At 38.3% G+C, this 21,984-nt stretch overlaps 2 protein-coding genes across 2 annotated transcripts; one reads left to right on the forward strand and one right to left on the reverse strand.

The window, feature by feature from the left end:
* Window positions 1-749: 749 nt before the first annotated feature.
* Window positions 750-12,245, reverse strand: mmp14a (matrix metallopeptidase 14a (membrane-inserted)). The gene is made up of 10 exons (XM_065248689.1): window positions 11,750-12,245; window positions 5,776-5,924; window positions 5,168-5,290; window positions 4,518-4,825; window positions 4,277-4,438; window positions 4,043-4,185; window positions 3,812-3,950; window positions 3,572-3,722; window positions 2,288-2,403; window positions 750-2,185 (listed from the first exon to the last, which is right to left on the reverse strand). Exons 1-10 carry the CDS (start codon window positions 11,849-11,851, stop codon window positions 1,854-1,856), a joined length of 1,725 nt encoding a protein of 574 aa, XP_065104761.1. The 5' UTR covers window positions 11,852-12,245; the 3' UTR covers window positions 750-1,853.
* A 646-nt stretch (window positions 12,246-12,891) lies between these two features.
* On the forward strand, window positions 12,892-20,076 carry lrp10 (low density lipoprotein receptor-related protein 10). The gene is given in 16 exon segments (XM_065248690.1): window positions 12,892-12,969; window positions 13,488-13,679; window positions 13,841-13,873; window positions 14,706-14,844; window positions 16,181-16,280; window positions 16,282-16,372; window positions 16,542-16,682; window positions 16,780-16,922; window positions 16,924-16,966; window positions 16,969-17,129; window positions 17,213-17,332; window positions 17,334-17,366; window positions 17,368-17,645; window positions 17,724-17,918; window positions 18,017-18,146; window positions 18,244-20,076. Coding segments are annotated over 15 exon segments (2,241 nt in total). The 5' UTR covers window positions 12,892-12,969; window positions 13,488-13,630; the 3' UTR covers window positions 18,829-20,076.
* The last annotated feature ends 1,908 nt before the right edge of the window (window positions 20,077-21,984 follow it).

Raw genomic sequence — 21,984 nt, forward strand, 5'->3', positions numbered from 1 at the left:
GAGCACTTCATGCTTCCTGCTGCTGACCAAACTTTATGGAGATGCAGATTTCATTTTCCAACAGGACTTGGCGCCCACACACTGTGCCAAAGCTACCAATACCTGGTTTAAGGATCATGGTATCCCTGTTCTTAATTGGCCTGCAAACTTGCCTGACCTTAACCCCATAGAAAATCTATGGGGTATTGTGAAGAGGAAGATGTGATATGCCAGACCCAACAATGCAGAAGAGCTGAAGGTATTGTGAAGAGGAAGATGTGATATGCCAGACCCAACAATGCAGAAGAGCTGAAGGCCACTATGCAACCTGGGCTCTCATAACACCTGAGCAGTGCCACAGACTGATCGACTCCATGCCACGCCGCAATGCTGCAGTAATTCAGGTAAAAGGAGCACAAACTAAGTATTGAGTGCTGTACATGCTCATACTTATCAAGTTCATACTTTTCAGTTGGCCCAGATTTCTAAAAATCCTTTCTTTATATTGGTCTTCTAATTTTCTGAGACACTGAATTTGGGATTGTCCTTAGTTGTCAGTTATAATCAAAATTAAAAGAATAAACATTTGAAATATTTCAGGCTGTGTGTAATGAATGAATATAATATACAAGATTCACTTTTTGAATGGAATTGGTGAAATAAATCAACTTTTTGATGACATTCTAATCATATGACCAGGATTTTAGTTTCATTTTAGTTGAACAGTTTGCAGATAAAAAGTTTCATTTTTCATTTAGAGGAAAAGGGAATCATGTTAAAAAACAGAGTTTATTTCAATTTCATTTCCAGGTACAAAAATTATGAAACAAGCAAAATCTCATTCCTTTACATTTAGTATTATAAATATCATTACTATTATCATTGTTAAAATGATTCGGAAACCTCTAATCCTGATGTATGAAGTTTTATTACACAAAACCCATAGCACCATTACTGTTTATAAATAACTCTTTCTTCTCACTATGCTGAAGACAATTTCACCTCCAGCCCTTCTATTACAGAAACCTGAATTTTAAAACCTGACATAAAAGAATTGGAAACTCATTTGATATAAGTCACATTCTGCCTGTGTCCAGCAGGACCTGAAATGACAAGACTACATGTAAAAACACATTGAGAACAATAATAACAATAACCATAGTTATAATAACAATGCAAATCATGAATGGAATATTATTAATCAAAGTAAAGTGTAAGACACACCAAAGTGTGACAAGTATTTTGAGTTGGTGTCATTTTAAACTGGCCTACTTCAGGAGCTAAGCCGACGTCTCTCTCCCTGAACTTTAACTTTTACCTTTCACGTACAGCAGGTCTCTACAGTTGAGCCATACTTACTAAAGTGGGTGAAAAGTCAAAATCTATCCATGTCTTTGGTGAATAAAGGGTGGAAGGTCAATGCAGTCCTTCCCTACTAATAACAACAGTGCTTTAGGGGGAACAGGAGGTTTTCATTGCACCAAAGTGAAAAGTTTAATAAATCAATTAGTTTATAGATGTCAATCAAACAGCCGCCCAGCTGGAGTCAAGTTTGGTTCTGGAGAGGGAGATGTTAAAAAAGAAGACATAAAAGTGCATTTTACTGAAAACTGTAATTGTGTAGGGGAACATATCTGTCTCTTAAATCTCCCTTTCCATGTTGTTTTTATATTAATGGCAAGAAAGTACATGTAAATAGAAAATCGTACATTACACATCCTTCATTTTTCCCCATCTCTACCCCCGTGGACCTGTAAAACGTTCATTTTCACTCTAACGCAATTTCTCCCATTCAACACCCCTCCCAAAGTCATCTACTTGTATCCCATCTATTCCACACCTCTTTCTTTTCCTTTCTGTGGCTTTGTTTGTCTTTAAACTTTATCGAGCAGAGAGCGGTGGCAGTAGAGGAGGCGTCGAGGTGTGCCGTAATGATGGAAGAAAAACAGTGCTCCCAAAGTGAGAAGCACGCAGGCCAGAAGAATAAGAGAAACCACAATAGCTGCGGCTCTTCCCGCGGCTCCGCCCTCCGAATCATCCACCTCAATGATGATCACTTCATCGTCAGTCCCAATTCGTTTTTTGGGCTCCTCCTCTTCACAGCCCATCCAATCGGTAAGAACTGATTTGGGGTAGCCTGGCTCCACCTTTAGCTGTTGATTGTTAAACTTCCAGTACTTATTGGCTTTGTAGAAGTAGGTGTGGGCTGAAGAAAAAGGTTGACTCAGTTAAAGTTGTTTTATGGTCATACATTGTCTCTAAAATTGCAAAAACACGCTCAACACAATTAACTCAAATTTTCTTGTACCTCCATCCTCACTCATGATGGCTCCTTTAATGTTGTCTGGTACTCCTAGCCACACACTGATAGGTTTGGGATAATCGGGATCCACTGATCTGCTTTTCTCATTGAAGCGGTAATACCTGTGATTAGGTAGAATGAAGAGGGGCACATGAAGATGATAAAGTAAACACAGAAGTTAACAAAAAACAGTAAAACTGATGAAAATTTCACTAAGGGTGTACTTACACTATCCAAACCAAACCGCACTTGGACGCGTTTGGCCCCTAAAGCCTGGTTCGTTTGACTAATGTACCACGCTCTGTACCACGCCCCAGCGCGGATTGGTTCATCGCGCCCCGGCCGGGTTGCAGAGGTGGGTTGGAGCGTGGTTCACTTAAGCTCAGGCACGGAAGGCAATGGTGTGAGCGCAATCGCGCCTAAGCGCGATTCAAAATTTGAACACATCAATTGCACGACCCCTCACCTTCACCTTCCTCCGTAAAAACCTTTTGATGGACGCAGCAGGGTTACATGAATGTTCGAGCTGCCCATGTGACAGATCAACTAAACAATATGATGTCATGTGAGAGGGCTGTGTGTCATCACGCACTAAACGACTCCGAATAAAAAACACAAGACTTAACATTACGATGTGTTCCAGGGTAAGATAACGCTTTACTTCCTGCTTTTTTCAAAACAATCGCATCTTAATGACGAAAGCGCGCCTGGGCTCGGATCGATAAAAATTACAGTGTGAGTGCGTGCACCTGGGGGAGTAAGGAGGGGTGACAATCGCGCTGGGGCATGGTTTGGTTTGGATAATGCACTGCAAAAAATGACTTTCTTACTTAGTATTTTTGTCTTGTTTTCAGTAGAAATATCTAAAAATTCTTAAATCAAGATGTATTTTCTTGATGAGAAAAATGACCTAAGAAAATAATACTAGTTTTTAGACAAAAAATATACAATTTAAGTGAATTTGTGCTTTAAACAAGCAAAAGTATCTGCCAATGGGGTGAGAAAATTTTACTTGATTAAGTGTTTAAGAAAAACGAAATCTTATTTCCCAATTTTTTTTCTCACCCCATTGGCAGATAATTTTGCTTGTTTTAAGGACAATTTCACTTAAATTGTATATAATTATAGACTTATTTACTTAGGTCATTTTGCTCATCAAGAAAAAGCTTCTTAATTTAAGAATTTTTAGATATTTCTACTGAAAACAAGAAAAAAATACTAAGTAAGAAAGTCATTTTTTGCAGTGTGTGAGTGCACCCTAAAATGCATTAAGTGGCATAAGGATCGTACTTGGTTCCTCTGAAGAAGTAAGTGTTGCCAGTGGGTGTGTAGAAAACAGCTGCATCCAGTCTGTCCCTAGGGAGGCCTGTGCCAAGGTCCTTGAAGGTTTTTGGATAACCTTCTTCCATTTTGGCCTCGCTAAAGACCCAGTACTTATCCCCTAGAGAGTAAAGACAGAAAAATAAACATTACTTCACGGTTCGTGAAATTCAATGACTACAGTGAGGTGGAAATGCAGAATGGACGCACCCTTGAAGAACACAAATTTTCCATCGGAACGTTCGTAGGCAGCATTGATCGAAGGAGGCAGTCCCTTCCAGAAGTGTCCGATGGGCATGGGATACCCTTGCTGAGGTTTACCATCACGAATTCTCCAGAACCACTTCTCCTGTGGGGGAGAATAGAAGTGTACATATCACAAACACACAAACCCATTACAGTGCAAAAAAAGATATTCCTCCACGTTTATTCATAGCAAACCTTAAAGACGAACATCTCTCCCCTCAGGAAAGCGACAGTGTCGAAGTGTCCCTCACATATGTCAGGGCCAAATGAAGGGCGGTCTGGTCTGCGAGTAGGGGGACGGGGCGCTGGGGGATGAGGGGCTTCACCGGAGCCAGCACCTGCCAGAAGGGGCACAGGTGAGTAATGGTTCACTAGATAGCTACTACTAAGCGATATAACATTGTATTTTTGGGTATTTCAGCTGACTACCATATATTTGCTGGATCCCCCTTCTGTCATCATCAGGCAGTATGAAGTTCTCGGTGTCCATCCACTGGTAAAACGGAGCCATGATCGCAGAGGGATCTCCTGAATGTTCCAAGCCGAGAGCATGACCCAATTCATGCACTGCCACCAGGAACACATCATTACCTGAATGAGAGATGATAATGAGATCACACAATGATATTCGAAATATAAAGTAATATGCGCACATTCAAATTTTGCTCACCTCCCTGGTCAGTGCTGCCTGTTGTCCACGGCTCTGCCGAGTCAAAATGGGTATCACCTCCGATGCCATTGCCGGGGAAGTAAGCGTGGGCAAGGAAGCCCCCCTCGCCGTCAAACGGGGTGCTGTCTCCATGAAAGCCTTCGGCGAAGAAGAGCATTATGTCTGCAAACTTATCCACCTTGCCTTTGATTTGATTGTATGGAATTTCACGAAACTTGAGGGGCGTCACAGCCTCCCAGACTTTGAACGCTTTTCTGATGGCCTCATTTGTGGCATGTTCACCAACTTTAGGTGTGTAATTCTGAATACTGAGAAAAGAGCAAATGCAAAAAACATAACTTGCTTTTTGAGAAGGAAACAGTGGTGGGATTTTTAAAAATTGAATGAGACGTCGGGTATTTCCATCCACTTCTTAAAATGAAGAAGCAAAGATTCCTTTTTTACTGCGGGTTTGATAATCTTCCCGTTTTCTAATATTAATGTTCCAAAGAAGTTGTTTTTTTTCTATTTTTCAGGGTCATCCTTTTTATGAGTTTACATTCTCAAAATAATTAATTCATTGGATTTGTCCTCTAAATTGATAGAGTTTTGACATTACATTTTATGTAACATAAATGTTAATTCTCTGTTTCTTTAATACATTTCCATACCTGAAGGTGACCTCTCTTTTGTCCCATTTTAGGCCTTGGATGACATAGCGTTTCTTTCTTAGGTTGCTCTTCAGCTCTGAGCCAAACTTATCTGGAACACCACATCTTGGTCGCTGCATAGCCCTGATAACATCATGTTCATGTAAGACAAACAACATTCAACCATTTAGCTATTCACATCATCTTTCCATCCAGTGTTTCACTTAACTCTTTCCCCGCCATTGACGAGTTATCTTGCAATTAAGAGAAAAAAATGTCCTGCCAAGGTGACGAGTTTTTACGGTAATCTGTTCTGATGGCGCTTACCCAATTTATAATAAAATTGAAGCAAAAAAACTAATGTTTGTTTTGATCTTCATTCTGAATCTGATCTCAAACAGATAGGATGAAAAGTTTTTTCCCCATTCTGTTTGTTTGTTTGAAAGCAGATGGTCTGTTTTTTCATTTGATTTATTTGTATGTTTATAGAAGAACATTTTCCTGAAAGGCATTTTGTGAAACTTTTGTGAAAATCACAAAAAAAGCTGGTGGGCAACTAAAAAAAAAAGGCTGGCAGGGAATGAGTTAATATTCCTGTGATTGTTTAATAATGTGAGCAAGACACGTACGTGAGTGTAGCCGGGTCCATAGATCCGGTCACAGTGAGGCCATAAAACCTCTGCATGGCAGATATTGCGGCAGTGATGGATTTAGGAGAGCGGATCGCCTGAGCCCGAACATCACCAGGTGGGAGATACCCATACTGCTGGAGCCATGCCTGAGAAAGACAAGTGCTACATTAACAAACATCCTGTTGTGCCCCATGACTTTCCTTTATAAATATAATGAAGCCACATTGAGTCTAGTACTGCGCATAGACTCTCTGGAAACATTTGCAATTCTGTCAAAACATGAAACAGCACAGATTTCTCTGCTGTCTTTGGTGCTTAGGTGACCTCAGTGAAATGAAGGCCAGGCAGGTTTTTTTTTACCTTTACACGTATCCCAAACGTCTCAGTGCAGCATCTAATCCTCATGACATGCTGTCTGAGTTCATAAAAATCTAATTGAACATTAAACTGCCAGAATCAACAGACATTAGTGCAGAACCACAATGCAAACAAAAAAAATGTGTGTGCTCATAAACTGGTTACACTTTTAAATGTGTGTGCTGAGAATTTGGAAACTTTCCTGTGGTTTGTGTGTTTTGACTGTAATTTACTGTTTGATAGTTGTTGATGACTATCCTAATTTAACCTAAAAAATACATGGGTGTGTGTGTCTCCAACCTACCTAAACTTTTTATTTGCTGAATATGTATCCAATATATGAAGAGTTTGTTCCAAGACGTGATAAACACCTTTTTTTTAAAGAATGAGTTACCGCCAAAATCAGTATTGTATCAGGTCAGTATTGAAAAGTACATTCTTAATATTATGCAAAATCCAATATCCACAGTGTTATTCTGTCATCTTTTCTCCCTTTTTCCCAAAATGCAATAAACGCCAGTCCTCTTTCTCTGCAGAATGCAATAAATCGGCTGAACAAATCACAGCGCACCATTCCATGCATTGTAAACAATAATTGCAGCACGTTGAAGACACAGGGAATCCTAGTTTTCCTCATCTACTTTGTACCTCGTGATCAACAAACAAACAAAAACAAAATAATACTTTTGTTGGCATTAATAAACCTGTGGTAGTTTTCTGTGATGGGAAAGAAACTTAAGACATTTAAATCTTACGTGAAACGGAAAAATACCGGCAGTTGCTTGTTCTCACACGACATCCAGCTTTTGTCATGCCAAAACATTGACCCCAGGGATCTTATGAAAAACTTTCCATTATTTTACTCGAAGCCAACAAAAATCGAGCAGGACCAAAACATTTTACAGCTGATCGCTGTCAAAAAAGTTTAGCGACGACATCCCAAGGATAACAGCAGCAATGACAGTGTTCTTAATATGACAAAGTGTTTTCATTAATGTCATAAATGTTATGATTTGTAATCAGTGTATACCACTACTCAACTAAATTAATATAACATAGCAAAGATGAATGCACATTTATATATTGATTCAATAGATTTATAGCATTTTGAAAAAAAAAACTTTTTATAATAATACAATTACTATTTTATTAATATTTTAAAAATCTGTTTTTATAATAAATCTTTGAAAATCAAATCATGGATTTGAATTGTTTATGTTATTATAACCTAACGATGCTATGTGAAAGTTTGTAACAGAAAATAGCAGTTTTCATCTTGTCACTTTCTTCGTATAGAAAACACGTTTTTACAGAAATTAGTCAAAATGCATTTATTGCATTTTGGAACCAAACTCTTCATTTATAGATAGATATACATTTAGATACAGATATATAAAAAAAGATATAGATTAATAGTTTGACATGCTAAAACATGTCCACAAAACCCCAACTAAGGTAATTTGTTTGTGATTTACAGTTTTTTTATACATAAAATCAACCTACATAATGTAAAGAACATTCTGTAAAAATATAACACTGATATATTTATTATTGACTGAGTAAGGCCGTGTCAAAGATTGACATTAATGAGACTTTAGCCTGGATTTTACAAGCAGGGTCATAAATGCCTAAAATACATAGAATATACTTTATAGCTATAACAAAAAATGATATTGAGTTATTCTGGTATTATGGTTTTGCGTTAACTCATGCTTTGACAAGAAATCTGTGTCTTTTTTCATGTTTAAAAATACAAACGTAACAAATAAACAAAATCAATCTTTTAGTTGTAGTGTAAAGGTAAGTATGTAGTAATTTGTTTCATTTGGTAAGATGAGGTAAATGTGAATGACATCATCACTGGTCTGTAAGGTGTGTGGGAGGCCTAAGCACTTGGATAAAAAAAACCAGACTGACTCTGCTTTCACTCTTTATGCCTTACAAAAATAAACATCATGAAAGAACAAGGAAAACTTAAAACCGACAAAGAATAAACTAAATAAAACCTAAATATATAAAGCTAGACATAAAGGCAGTGCAATTATATATCTTCAAAGGTTTCATCTTTATAAAGTTCTTTAGTTGTCGTGTAAAAAAGAGAATTGAGAGTTCTAGGAATTCTCTCTGTCTCTCTTAGCTGTTCAGTTTATGAGGAAACTTCCTGTGTCCCCGTAAACCATGTTTATAGCATAGTAAACATGTCATTATACACTATTCATATATTCACATATGCCAACCCACACACACAAACAGATGTCTAGACATGTGTTTTCGACTAGATCTCTTTTGTCTTTCTTCCGAGCTGGAGATAAGAACATACGGACTTAAAAGCAAAGCAACCTGCAAATGCAGATAGTTGTAACCCAACGGCTAAACACAAAAGTTACAGGTAGAGTCAATGTGAGCTTAACAGAGTAAATGCCCAATTTTAAGGATCAGACAGCCAGTGTCTCCATTCCAACCACAAAGAGTGTCAGCAAAAATTACAAGCAGTTTTCAGTAATCCATGTGACCTCAGACCTCAAACTGTTTTTCTCCTCCCTGTCTCTGTCTCTTTCTTTTTGAATCCTTAAGGATTGATCAGGCATTACAGAACGTATGCACTGGTACTACAGAAGGAACTCGGAAACAAACAAGGATTGATGCCTTGGATTTACACATTATAATTTACAAAATGGGCAAACACTGCCTTTTATGCATGCACAGTGTCCACATTTGCATAGCAGCACTCCACTGATCAGGAAATCCAACCCAGAGAGTGATTTCACAGGTCAGTACCGTAAATCATGGGGTGCTTCACACTGGGCTATTCACATTGCAGATTTTCCATAGGGAGTGGTCTACGTTGGCCATATCGGTCGAGAAGGTATAAATATAGATAATGTACTATAGTGTAGTGTTAACCTGGTCACCCCTGCTCCATTTTTCTTTCTCTCTATCCTTCCCACAATTCCCCCTTCTTCATAAGTGCTCTCTGTGTGCGGTGGCTCCGCTGCGGTAACGCACCCCGTTTTTGTAAAAACACTCACGAGGGTGAAAAAGTTTCCCTCTTTCTCTCTCTCTCTCGTACTCCCTCTGAAGGCCACTCTTCTTTCTTCCTAAAAGCCTCAGGTCTCTTACTACTGCCAGAAATCCCAGCATGCCCCACTGCCCTGGAACTCCCGACGGTGGGCGTCAAAGCTTCTATTGAGAACCCCTCTGCTGTTCCCCAAACTGAAGAAGAGCGAGCGACTGTGTGGCCATGCGTCAGCTATTACCATGCACAGACAGGTAGCCTTTAATAAGTTTACTGAGTCTCAGTCTGTCTGGGAAAGCTTTGAGTAATAATCAAGGCCAAAGCTGCCATTATACACAGGTCTGGGAACCATTTTCTTTCCTCTGATCTGCAATACTGACTAGTATTAGTCACTGACCTGTGGACAGTGCGTAGTCACATGCTATGACATCATCGCCGCTGATAGCACAGGCTCTGTAGCACTAAAGAGGAACAATAAATTCAAGAGACTGTTTTAAGCAAATACTCTTCAGGTATTTTGCAACAGGCTACGTTCTGTAATGGCTTTGTTTATGAAGAAAAATGGCATTCAATTTGTGATGTTGCAACATTCAAAACACATGTCATTTTGGAATTGAAAAGTGTTGTTTTGCTTCAAAGATGAAATATCTCCACTGCTAAAACTATGCACAGCTCCTCACTCTTCTAAACCTCAGATAGCTCTTCTGCAGAAACGATTGCTTTCTGCAAACGTTCAGACTTTCCAGCTTAAGAAAAAAAGAGCATTTATGATTTTTACAGCTGATCTGCTCTCCCTAAGGTATTAAAGAGAGAAAGACTATACCTAGAGAAAGGAAAAGAAGTTGCTAAATAAAGGGGTGACATAAAACCTTGAGTAAGATTTAAAATGTAAAATATGTTACAACAAAGAATAAGAAATTGAAGAAGAGAAATAGGGGCAGAGGTGAGTTTTTGCACGACAGAAGGACTGAGTCAGTCGTTCCCCCTGCTCTGTGCCAATGGAAAAACTGAACGTTTTATACATTAGTGCCTGAGGCTCACTGAGCATCAAGATGGGTAGAATCAAATAGCTAACACATTTATCTGAACAAGAGAAATAATACCAGGATAACAGCCCTCAACTAAGTAGTTAAACATTCCACATCAACAATCAAACTAACTTCTTTACACCAAAAACAGAATATATATATATATATATATATATATATATATATATATATATATTTTCATGCATGACTTGACTTAAATATGAACATTGTTTGAAATAAGGAAAAATCCAAAGTGCTCAGAAATAGCAGAAGAAATGTGATAAAAAATTAAAGATGCTCTTTGTTATAGGCTATATAAAACGTCAAAAAAGTGTTATAAAAAGCCTTTATTTAAACATGGCTATATTACATTAAAAACATTATATATATATATATGTTTAAATAAAGGCTTTTTATAACACTTTTTTGACGTTTTGTATATCCTATAACAAAGAGCATCTTCAATTTTTTATCACATTTCTTCTGCTATTTCTGAGCACTTTGGATTTTTCCTTATTTTAAACAATGTTCATATTTAAGGCAAGTCATGCATGAAAATAAGTGCTTAAAGTTTTAGCAGTTTTTAGCAGATACCTTGATATGACATCTGTAAAGCTACTTAGACAAATAGATCATCTCTCAAATAAGGGGGGTTGGTATGGTGGGTTGTGGTTCATTACCCAGCTGTTTTCCATAAGGAATAATGCTGAACTGCCTTTCTTTCTTAATGTTGCATTTAAAGGACACTATTTTAAACAACAGCACCTGTAAAAACAGCAAAAGTGAAGAGTTGCAAAAAGTGTTGTCTGAGGTTTGTTAAACCTTGGCGAGTTAAAAATAGAATTCATAATAAAAGTACTATATTTTGCTTATAATAAAACTAAAATTCAGGATTTCTACGAAACTTGACAAACTTAAGGTAAAATCTAAGAAAAACAAATAATTTCTGTGTGTGAAGTTCAAATTTTGCCTGTATCACATCTGTGATTTAACCTTTTGCGTGACCTTTCCCTTTGGATCGCCCGACTCACACAAAACACGAACCCCGAAGAATGTATAGTACTAAAAAACCTTAATACGTTTTGATGGAATCTGCATAGTTACAGTAAATGTTTTCCACACTAACCTTGGTATCTAAACCATCTAAGAAATGTGAAGGAGTGTGGGAGAAAGGAATGAGGAGATAAAACTACATTTAAATGTCTTAAACTCTCTATTTGATGTTGTTTTCTTTATTGAAGATATCCCAGCATGAGTATGTGACTGAGATGCCAAACCTTTCTGGAAAAAAAATCAGTCCTTCTCTCCCATTTATTTATGTGTCTACCATATGTAGGCCTATTTTTTCAGACATCAGGTTGTCTAGGGTTGACTAAAATATAAACAAACTTAAAATAATGTAAATGTATATGGTTACCCATCTTTGTTCAATAAAAGCACAAAACAGAAGGTAAATGTCAATCTGATAATGGTGAACTTTACATTTGTAATACTGGAGATGCTGCACGCACACGCACGCGCGCGCACACATTATTAACTATAATAATACAAGAACAGTGTGGGTCTTTACCTCTGGTCTGACTTGACTGTCACTTGTCCCACTCTGTACCAGAAATACGCTTGCGAGGGCGAGCGTCAGTAGCCGCGGTAACCTCAGGAGTCTCGGTAACATTCCTAATGCTTGAAATTACCGAGCCCGAAACGCTGGAAAAGTGCGCAAGAGTTCCGTACTTAAACTTTTCTCCTCTTTTTTTCCCAATAGATTATCCTCCGTCAAAACAATCCAATACTGAAACAAATCCTTAAGGACTGTAAGGATTTCCGAAGTGCAAACGAATTTAACCAAATGTCTTAACTATAAAGCAAGCATGAGCATTACGTAAAAACTTTTCTAAAAAAAAAAACACGAAAAGTTTCAGACCTACAACCACTTCTGTTTGATCTGCACCTCATTCAGTTGATTCCCATCTTGCATTGGCTCTTTCTTTTGTTCTCTTCTGATCTTTCCACAGGCAGTTTTCAGTGTCAGATTGGAGACGTGGTTGTATTTTACTTCCCAAGTGGTAATCTGACTGCACTACAGAGCATCTAACTGGGAGGAGTTAAAAGAGTTAGATGACCCTGCAGATGTGCATTTTTTCACCATGCAGAATTGCATGTATGGTCAAAATTAAGGCATCTTTTTTGCATATTTAAATATATATTTTGCATCACACAAATTAAACTGTATAACAGGACAACCCAGGTAGACTACAGAAATGTTAGAGTGGTACAACAAAGAGTTATAAAAAAATGTACACATGTTGTCCAGATGCCTCACATTTCTCAGTGCCCCAGAGTTTTCCTTATCTACCATATTAAGTCCATAATTTGACAAGGAGTAGGATCATTTGAAACCTCATAAATCCTATTAAGTTACTTTGTCCAAGTAATAGTATTAATTTTTTATTTTGTAAATTTAAAATGCAGTCAACTGCATGTTTTCGCTTTTACATGACTCCCATTATGTTTTAGTTTTGACGGCTTTACTTTAAATCCTAAATGTAAAATAATAAACTTGGTGTCCAAACATTACGTGTCCCCAATAATTGACAATCCTATCCCATGCCAAGGGTAACTAAAACGTGCTACAGTATGCCATCTAGTGTTATGATGCGAACATTGCAAGCAAAAGGCTGTGAATATGCGTCACTAATACGTATATGGGCGGCGCCTCGCGCACGTCATACGAAACAGATCTCACGGAAGTGGCTAAGAGCGAATGTCAACAAGAAGAAAGACGAAGAAACGGTATGGTAAAGAGAAACTCACTAAATTCTTTTCGTTAAACAAAACAAACGGATTATGAACACTTTATATTACGACAGTGCGTCTTTTTACGAAGTTGTACAAACTCATATACCGTTAAATAGCTAAAGTCAGGCAAGAGAGTGAGACGCTAGTTAGTCGAATCGGAAACGAAACTTTCTGAACAACGCGTCAGTTTAGGAGCTACGGCCCGGCCTATTGCTAACTTTAAAGGTCTATACGTAAGCCAATATTTTTTAAATACATATTTTTACGTTAAACTATGAAATGTCACCGAATAGTTTCATAAATCTAACGTTATATAAACATTGCCATGATCTACAGCTCGAGACAGGAAACTGTTAACAGTGATCGTCAGACGTTTTTGACCAAGTCGACGATTTAAATGTTAATATATCGAATTCGTATGCTATTCGTCTACTTCGTAAAGGTTTTGATTTTTCCATTAAAGACAGGCCACACTAAACTCCACTATTCTGACTGTTGTTTCTCCTTTACAGCTAAAAACTTCCATCAAGACACATCCGTGACGATGAAGCCTTTAACTGTGGCGAGCTGATGGATCTACCGACCGTATTTTTTTAATGATCTTTGTTTCTTATTTTGTGTTTTATGAGACAACGACAGTCATTGGCTTGTAAGAATGTCTGTTTCTCACAGACTTTGCGTCCTAGGTCTCTTAGTTTTATCAGGTGAGATGTCATTGTTTTCTGATGGCCTGTTTTTTATATTAAAATAATGACTCAACCTTAGTATTAACACATCCAAGGTTGTGAAGTGTAGTTTAACTCTTAAATATTGTTATTCTTTTCATATGTCATTCATCTTTCATTTGCTGATTATTTTCCCACAGTTCCCAGCACTCTGGAGCTGGCCTCCAGTAATGGTAAGAGAGAGATCTCAACACCATTTTCCTTTTTTATTATTTATCCATTTGATTCTTAGTCGTAACACTTGTATGATCCACTTTTAAGGGCCTGTTACAAAACTAAAAACTTTATTTGAGTAGTCACTATGGAAGTCAATGGTGTTCCTGTTTCCTGCTTGATTACAAATATTTTCCTTTGGGTTCAGCAAAACAAAGAAATTTAAAAAGGTTTAGAACAACTTGAGGGCAAGTAAATTTAATGAATTTAAATTTTTGGGTGAACTATCCCTTTAAAAGCTTTGTTGTGTAAAAACGCCTTATCATAATAAATCTTATCAAACAAAGATAATAGATATTTATAAGATGCGGTGCTAATATTACTGTGAATAGGGGGACATGCAATCCTCAATAAGGCTGCTTTAGCGACCAAGTCCAGGAAAAAGAGCCAATCATGAATTGTTGAAGACTTATAATGTGAAAATATAACCTAGATATCTTTAATATTGACTGAGTAAGGCCACGTCAAAGATTGAAATGAAAGTGAAATAAAGAGTAAGATCAATTTTGATGCTCCTAATCTCACAGATTATGAGGTTGCATCTGTCAACTTCATGTGGTATCATAGACATTAGAAACTGTCATATATGAAATGTTTTTCTTTGATTATTTTTAATGAACTGTATTTAAAATTGTTGTATTTATAGTGTGTAATTTTAAGCTTGTGCACTTATATTTACAGTTTTGAAATTAGACAAAAAAATTCTGTTAGACAAAAGAGCAAATCATTACAACATGGAGATTAAGGCCCACAGTACATTCAATTAAAACATTTAATCGTTTTTTTTTTCAGCTCGTTGTGACCGTTCACCCAAAATACTACAAACTAGACAAGGAAAGATTCGTAACTCTGCCCTTCAAACCTGGTCACCCCGTCCAGTTGACTGCAGTTGGCTGATAACATCACCAGTTGGGAACCGTGTAATCTTCAGGTACCAACCGTCTTGTCTTTTATTGGTGGATTTTTTATGGTATGTGTGTATATATTTGTATATGTTTGGTTTTTTTGTGTAGATGTTAGGGGTATAAAAAATACTAAATGTATAATGTACTTAAATATTACAAATAAACCAAAAACTTGAAATTATGAAATGTAGTGGAGTAAAAATGATGACAATATGCTTTGGAATGTATGTTTTCCAAATAAAAACACGGATAAAATACTTAAAAAATGTACGTTTATCTAGAGAGTAAAAATAGGCAATAAAAATATTCTCGATAAAAATCCGAACCGGGCCGTTCACTTTTTTAAACACTTGACAGCACCCCTTTGCCTTAGGTACTTTAGCAGCATTTATACATCTAGTTATATGCAATCTATGATGAAACTCGCATTAAAAATGAGAACTGGCAAACGCACAGAACCTGACATTTCCACATCTATGGCAACTGGAAGTTACTTAAGGTGACAGTAGATAACATTTTGAATTGTAAAATGGAAAGCTCTGTGTTTCAAACATGCCTAAAACATTGAAGCAGTGCTTTCTGCTTATCTGTTGACAAACAGAGGTTAAAATGCACTTTGTTCTTGGGAAAGCTCAGGGCTCGGTTGCATAAAGCACCTTAAGTGTAATTTTCCCTTAAGGTCACCATTATGTTTCCCTTAAACTTAAGGGTATTGCAGAAAAAAAACCCTTACGTTTTTTTTTCTGTTGCGTCTCCATGGCAACAATAGTATTTTATAACGGCAAACCTGGGTCGCTGTTGCGAAACACTTAACAATTACTCTTACTTAAGAGAACCGTTTAAGGGATTATACTGTATGCAACACCTTTAAATTATTCTATAAGGTAAGGGGAATTTACCTCTTAAGTGTCATACTTAAGGTGCTTAATGCACCCGCCCCAGATGTTTTGTAAGTGCCAAAAAATACTAGCTTAAAGGGTGTTCTGTTGATTTGTCAGTAGAATGTTGTTCTGAACATTGCCAGTGCCGAAGTACTGTAACCAAACTGTTACACCCCTAGTTGGATATCAATTAAATGTGTACCAAATGGCTTTTGCCGTTAACAGGGTGAAATATTGCTTTGAGTCTTATTTTAAATTACCAAACCATTTCCTCTCTCTCTCTCTCTCTCTCTCTCTCTCTCTCTCTTCTCTCTCTCTCTCTCTCACTCTCTCTCTCTCACTCTCTCTCTCTCTCTCTCTTCTCTCTCTCTCTCTCTCTCTCTCATCTCTACTCTCTCTCTCTCTCTCTCTCTCTCTCTCACTCTCTCTCCTCTCTCTCTCTCCTCCTCCCACTCTCTCTCCCTCTCTCTCTCTTTTAAAGTTTTTCCCAGTTTTACATGAAGTGTGGACGCGAGTGGTTGTCCGTGGCTTCTCTAACTGACAGACCGGTTAAACTCTGCGGCACCCAGTCGCCAGCACCATTTCGAGTTGACAGGAGGAAACATAACAGTGACGCACCACTTCTTCCCTCATTTTTACCCAGTATCAGAGTTTAAACTTTCTTATATTAAAGGTACAGAGGAACCGTCACCGTTTTTGCTAATTTGCTAACATTATGCAAAAAGATTTTTACCCTAACTTCACAGGTTTATGAATATGCTAGTAATGTTTTGATGTATTGTTTCAAACTGTGTTTATTCCTCTTCTCCACATCCTTTTCTCTGTTCCTCCACTTTCTCTAGACTCGGGTCCCTGTTTTCCAGGCGAGTTTGAATGTTACAGTGAACGTTGTCTTCCTGCATCATGGCGTTGTAACGGGCGGGTCGAATGTCTTGGGGAAGGGGATCAACTTGGCTCTGACGAGTATGGATGCGATGACAGCAGCTCTGAACATCACAAAGACTACGTAAATCACATCCCTTCTATCGATACCAACACCATACCATTCCCGTTATTCAACAGATGTGCCACCACCTAAAGAACCAGACTTTCCCTTGTTGCCCCACAAAGACTACGTAAATCACATCCCTTCTATCGAGACCACCACCAACACCATACCAATCCCATTATTCAACACAAATGTGCCACCACCTGAGGAACCAGACTTTCCCTTGTTGCCCCACGGGAGGTCCATGTGGGGGTTACTTGGATGCATTTTACGGGTCATTTACCCCCCTGTGCTAACAGGAAAAACGTTGCAGTGTGTGTGGACGGTTGACCCCCATGATTCACGACCACTTAAACTAGAGCTTCAGCAACTGGCTCTCGATCGTAATGACACGATTATAATCACGGACCAGCCTTATGGCACTGGCAACATCATTAAAACTGTGAGTTTTACTGGTTGTAAATTTGTATATGCATGATACATGTAAACTTATTAATCCCTTGCCCTTCTCTTCGTCTGTTACAGATCAACAATATGTCCAATAACAAAGCAGTAGAGGTGGAATCCCACACTGGTTTGCTTTCCCTGATCTACCGTACGCCGTCTGCCTCGAAAGGGTGGGGCTTTAATGCAACCTACAGAATCAAAAGATTACTGCTTTCCGTGGGAGGGGCTTTGCGGGGGGATCGTTGGGAGGCTGTTACACTCAGAAGCAGCGTTGCGATGGGCACTGGGACTGTCCTGAAACGGGCCTGGACGAAGAGGCGTGCGGCGGCTGCCCGGCTGGGCACTTCCTTTGTGGGGCGGGTAACTTGCAGAAGACAGGCCACCAAATGATCCGTTCGGTCTGCTTTTCCATTAATGAGCGCTGCAATTACCAACTTAACTGTGCAGATGGAAGTGATGAGAGAGAATGTACCATTTGTCAACATGGGACATTTCACTGTGACAGTGACAGGTTTGTATGCATTTATAAGTGTTTTTTTTGATTAGGTTTCTGTTAACTGTATGGTCTAATATTTTATTGTTTGGACAGGTGTGTGTTTGAGAGCTGGCGCTGTGATGGACAAGTGGACTGTAAGGATGGCACGGATGAACTTAACTGCACTGTGACTCTGCCCCGGAAAGTCATAACTGCAGCCACAGTTGGAAGCTTAGTTTGCGGACTTCTGCTAGTCATCGCAATGGGTTGCACTTGCAAACTGTACTCACTGCGCACTCGAGAGTACAGGTAAAGTCGCCTCATAACAATAGAGTTAATTGTTGTCAGTTTTTTAAACAAAGTTGCAAGAAGACCGATTGACTCCAAATTGATTTTTGCTTCCTTAGCATGTTTGCACCAATCACTCGGCAGGAAGCAGAACTGATTCAGCAGCAGGCCCCACCCTCTTATGGTCAACTGATCGCTCAGGGCATCATTCCACCAGTGGAAGACTTCCCTACCGAGAACCCCAATGAGGTGAACCCTTGTTATTCTTTGTTTGTGGCTATTTTTCTTTGTTTGCATTCGTATGCATGTTTTTTCATCACAACTCTCTCTTTTTTTTTTTATTCAGGCTGCCTCGCTCTCTCTAAGGGGAATACTACAGCTTCTCAGGCAGGACACATCTTCCTCTCCACGGCGAAGACGCAGGCCCCGGTTTGTACGCAGAGCTGTCCGTCGCCTGCGAAGGTGGGGCTTGATTCCCCGTCCTGCCCCCAGGTCGACACACACCACAGCAACTGCCTCTCAACAGACAGAGGATACCCCAGGCTCTGAGCCCAGCCACTCAAGTCCTGGAGTTTCCTCGTTGGCTACAGAGGTGGCAATTCAGCCCTTGCCTCAAAAACTCTGTTTATCCCAACAGACAGAAACGCCACAGCAGCAAGCCGAGGCTCCTCCTTCCTTGTCGCCTCCTATCCAGCCAATTAATACTCATGAAACAGTGCCTGTTCCTGTTCCCCCGAGCAGCCCATCTCTGGCATTACTCTTCCAAACACTGGGCCGGAGCATCTCCCGTTTTAGACCGTCCTCTTCCCCTACCTTTAATCCTCTATCAGCATCCCCATCTTTTTCCTCCTCTTCCTTAGAAGATGAAGTGCTGCTGATCCCGCTCTCGGATGACACGACCTCTGAGGATGATGTGCCCTTGCTGACTTAAGAGATACTTTTATTAGAACCATTTATTTTATTTTTTGTCTTTGTGGTTCAGTCTTTCGCTCCACTTTGTTTTTCGCTATCCCTGCCTCTCAGCACGTTAGCGTCACCATGTTTGCTTCTTGTGCTGGCTTGGTGCCTTATCGATCTGTTTTCCTGACCTAAATGAACGAGTATTCAATTAACGTGGCAGAATATTTGACAAGTGACTGTGTGTGTGTGTGTGTACAGGTATGGCTATACTTGTGAGGGTCAGATTTTTGAAAATGTTCTCACAAATATACTGAAACATCTTATGAGGACATTTAAAGCTCAAATCAGCCAAAACATGTTTCACTTGGTCTAATAGTGTCAATAGGCTTGTGTCAGAGTTAGAGAATAAAAAATGTAATTTGCCAGGTATGAGATTTAGTGAAACAAACACTGTGCACTTATCATGAGTGTTATGTATACTAGAAGAAACATTTGCACAAAGAATCCTCCCCTAGCTGGCTTAGGAAACATTTTAAACTGATTACAAATCTAAAAATTAAAAGTTAGCACTGCTTTATACATTTTATAGACTTCAGTTGACGTGGTTGTGTATTGTACATACGTATAAGTTTACCTACAGGCCACGTGGTTTCTTGTGTGTGTGTTCCTAAGAAGTGCCTATGATAGAGCTTCCTGTATGATGGTATGGACTGCGTATGTGCTTGCACGTAGGGCCAAACACACTTGCACAAAATGTTAACACATAGATGTAGAAAAATACCCTTGCTATGTATGTGTTAGTGCATGGCAACCTTGGCAATAATGTATGTGTGTGTTTGTGTGTGTGTTAGCTGGTTAGCTAACTAGCTGCAAGTGATTATCCACAATCCCTCTGATGCACTTTAATGTGCACAAACCACCTGAATGACGTCACTGTGACATCACAGTAACTTGAATAAGTCTATCAAAAATTAAAAAAATGTAGATTTTATACTTTAAAGTTTCTTTGTAAATGGATGCCTGGTCTAAGTGCCATATCTGTAGTCACCTGATTTCTGCTACTGTTACAATCTCTCATTTCACTCCTTGTCACCCCGTCGATTGTCGTTTTAACATGTATTTTTATGTCGACATGTTTAACTCATCTGCTGAATAGGGATTGTAATAGAAAAAGGTGGGTGGGAATTATCATAGATGATGATAGTAAGATGTATTTCACTGTATATATTTGCTATACCAGTTGGAAAATCCACAAAGAATAAAATGATTTGCACTTTTATGTTTATCTTGTGTTTTTTTGTCTACACGCCTAATAATAAAGGTATAACACAGGTTTTTTGGTAACACTTTACAACAAGGTTCATTAGTTAACATTACTAATGTATTAACTAAGATGAACAAACCATGAGAAATACACTTGTTCCAGTATTTATTCATCTTTGTTAATGTCAGTTAATAGAATTTAAGCTTTTAATTGTTTTTCATGTTAGCTCACAGTGCATTAACTAACATTAACAATTTTTTAATAAAGTATTAGTAATTGTTTAAATTAACATTAATAAAGATTAATAAATGCTGTATAAGTGCAGTTAATTATTAGTTCATGTTAACTAATGTAGTTAACTAATGTTTATTAATGAACCTTATTGTAAAGTGTTACCGTTTTTTTTGCAGTAATGCAAGTTTGGTTTAGCATTGAGCCCTTCAGTTAAAAGTTCTTAAAAGGTAATACTTGTAAAACATGGATTAAAAACTCCAAGGAGATGAAGACAGGCTTTCATTAGATATGTTGGAGAAGGTGACGTTTTCCCAGGTTATAATGGATGCATTGTGCCATCAATTCCACTGAAACTGTTGAGGTGTGAGGTGTTATATTAGCACTTCAAAGCTTACATTGTCAATGATCACTTCCTTTGCATCCTGAGGAGGAGGAAACACATGATCATTTACCTTTAAGAAACACCAAACTAAAGAGAAAAAGCAGATTTGATGGGATTACGGGATGAAAAGCTGAAACTGTGCTGGTAAGAAATTGACTGAATTGTAAATGTGTTATAAATACATTTTGCCTTTTAACATTGTGATTTTTGTAGAAGATCTGTTTTATTCATACAGTATTTAGGAGAGACATACATATCTTGTATCTCATATATAAGTTTTTGTTATGATAGATAAAGCAGAGAATAAATGGGGATGTGGAACTTGTAATGTTATGAACTATTAATAACACCACTGAGGATAATGTCTTTTGTGTAAAACATTTTTGAAATGACGTCATTGTGATCATGGATTAATAAAAGTTTTTCTCTTATGCTGTAGGTCCTCTGGTCTATGTGATGGCTTTTCTGCATTGTGTATTGGCATATTACTGTTGCCATGGTTTCAATGTACCTTGGGGAAGTGCATCTTTGACAAAGTTCAGAGATCAGTCAAAGTTGTGTCACCATCCATTAGTGAACAAAACTTGGGTCATTGGTCCGTGAATGAAACTGCACTTAATAATCAAACTCTTATCGCTGGATCAGAAGACAATTCGGCTGAACATTCTCAGAGATTTAAAAGATCAGAAAGAGATGAATTTCCTAATCCACGACCAATCAGGATCAAAACCTGGATTCCAAGAGAAAACCCCGCCCTCTCAGACCAGGAGGGAGAGAGATTAATGGCAGCAGTTAATGAGGCCGTGAGCAAAGTATCCAGTTTCCTGTCAGGTGCGTGATTCCTTAAAGTAAAACACCACTGTTTTTTTATATTTTACTATGTTCTTACCTCAATTTAGACAAATTAATACATACCTATCTTTTATCAATGTTTGCACTTCATCTTTATACAGCGCATCATGAATGTGTTAGCATTTAGCCTAGCCCCATTCATTCCTTAGGATCCAAACAGGGATGAATTTAGAAGCCACCAAACACTTCCATGTTTTCCATATTTAAAGACTGTTACATGAGTAGTTACACAAATAATTATGGTGGCACAAAATAAAACGTGCCAATCTGATAAAAATGAGAACTATATTGTATGGCGGAAGAGCATTTCGACTTTGGTGCGCAGTAACATTGTCACTCCTGACTAGTCCCCTCATACTTTGTCAATAATACTGCGCCCAAAGTTGATGTGCTGCAAACTAAGTGCTCTTCCGCCATACAGTATAGTTCTCATTTTTTATTCGCCCTTTAAGGGC

The sequence above is a fragment of the Paramisgurnus dabryanus genome, chromosome 2 (assembly GCF_030506205.2).
Source record: "Paramisgurnus dabryanus chromosome 2, PD_genome_1.1, whole genome shotgun sequence".
Lineage (NCBI taxonomy): Eukaryota > Metazoa > Chordata > Actinopteri > Cypriniformes > Cobitidae > Paramisgurnus > Paramisgurnus dabryanus.

Coding starts and splice junctions, on each gene's coding strand:
- mmp14a (XM_065248689.1), bottom strand. CDS start 11,851: ATGTTACCGAGACTCCTGAGGTTACCGCGGCTACTGACGCTCGCCCTC. Junction 5,925..11,749: donor ACAGTCAAGTCAGACCAGAG/GTAAAGACCCAC, acceptor TGTCTTTCTCAG/GCATGGCTCCAGCAGTATGG. Junction 3,723..3,811: donor AAAATTTGTGTTCTTCAAGG/GTGCGTCCATTC, acceptor TTTACTCTCTAG/GGGATAAGTACTGGGTCTTT.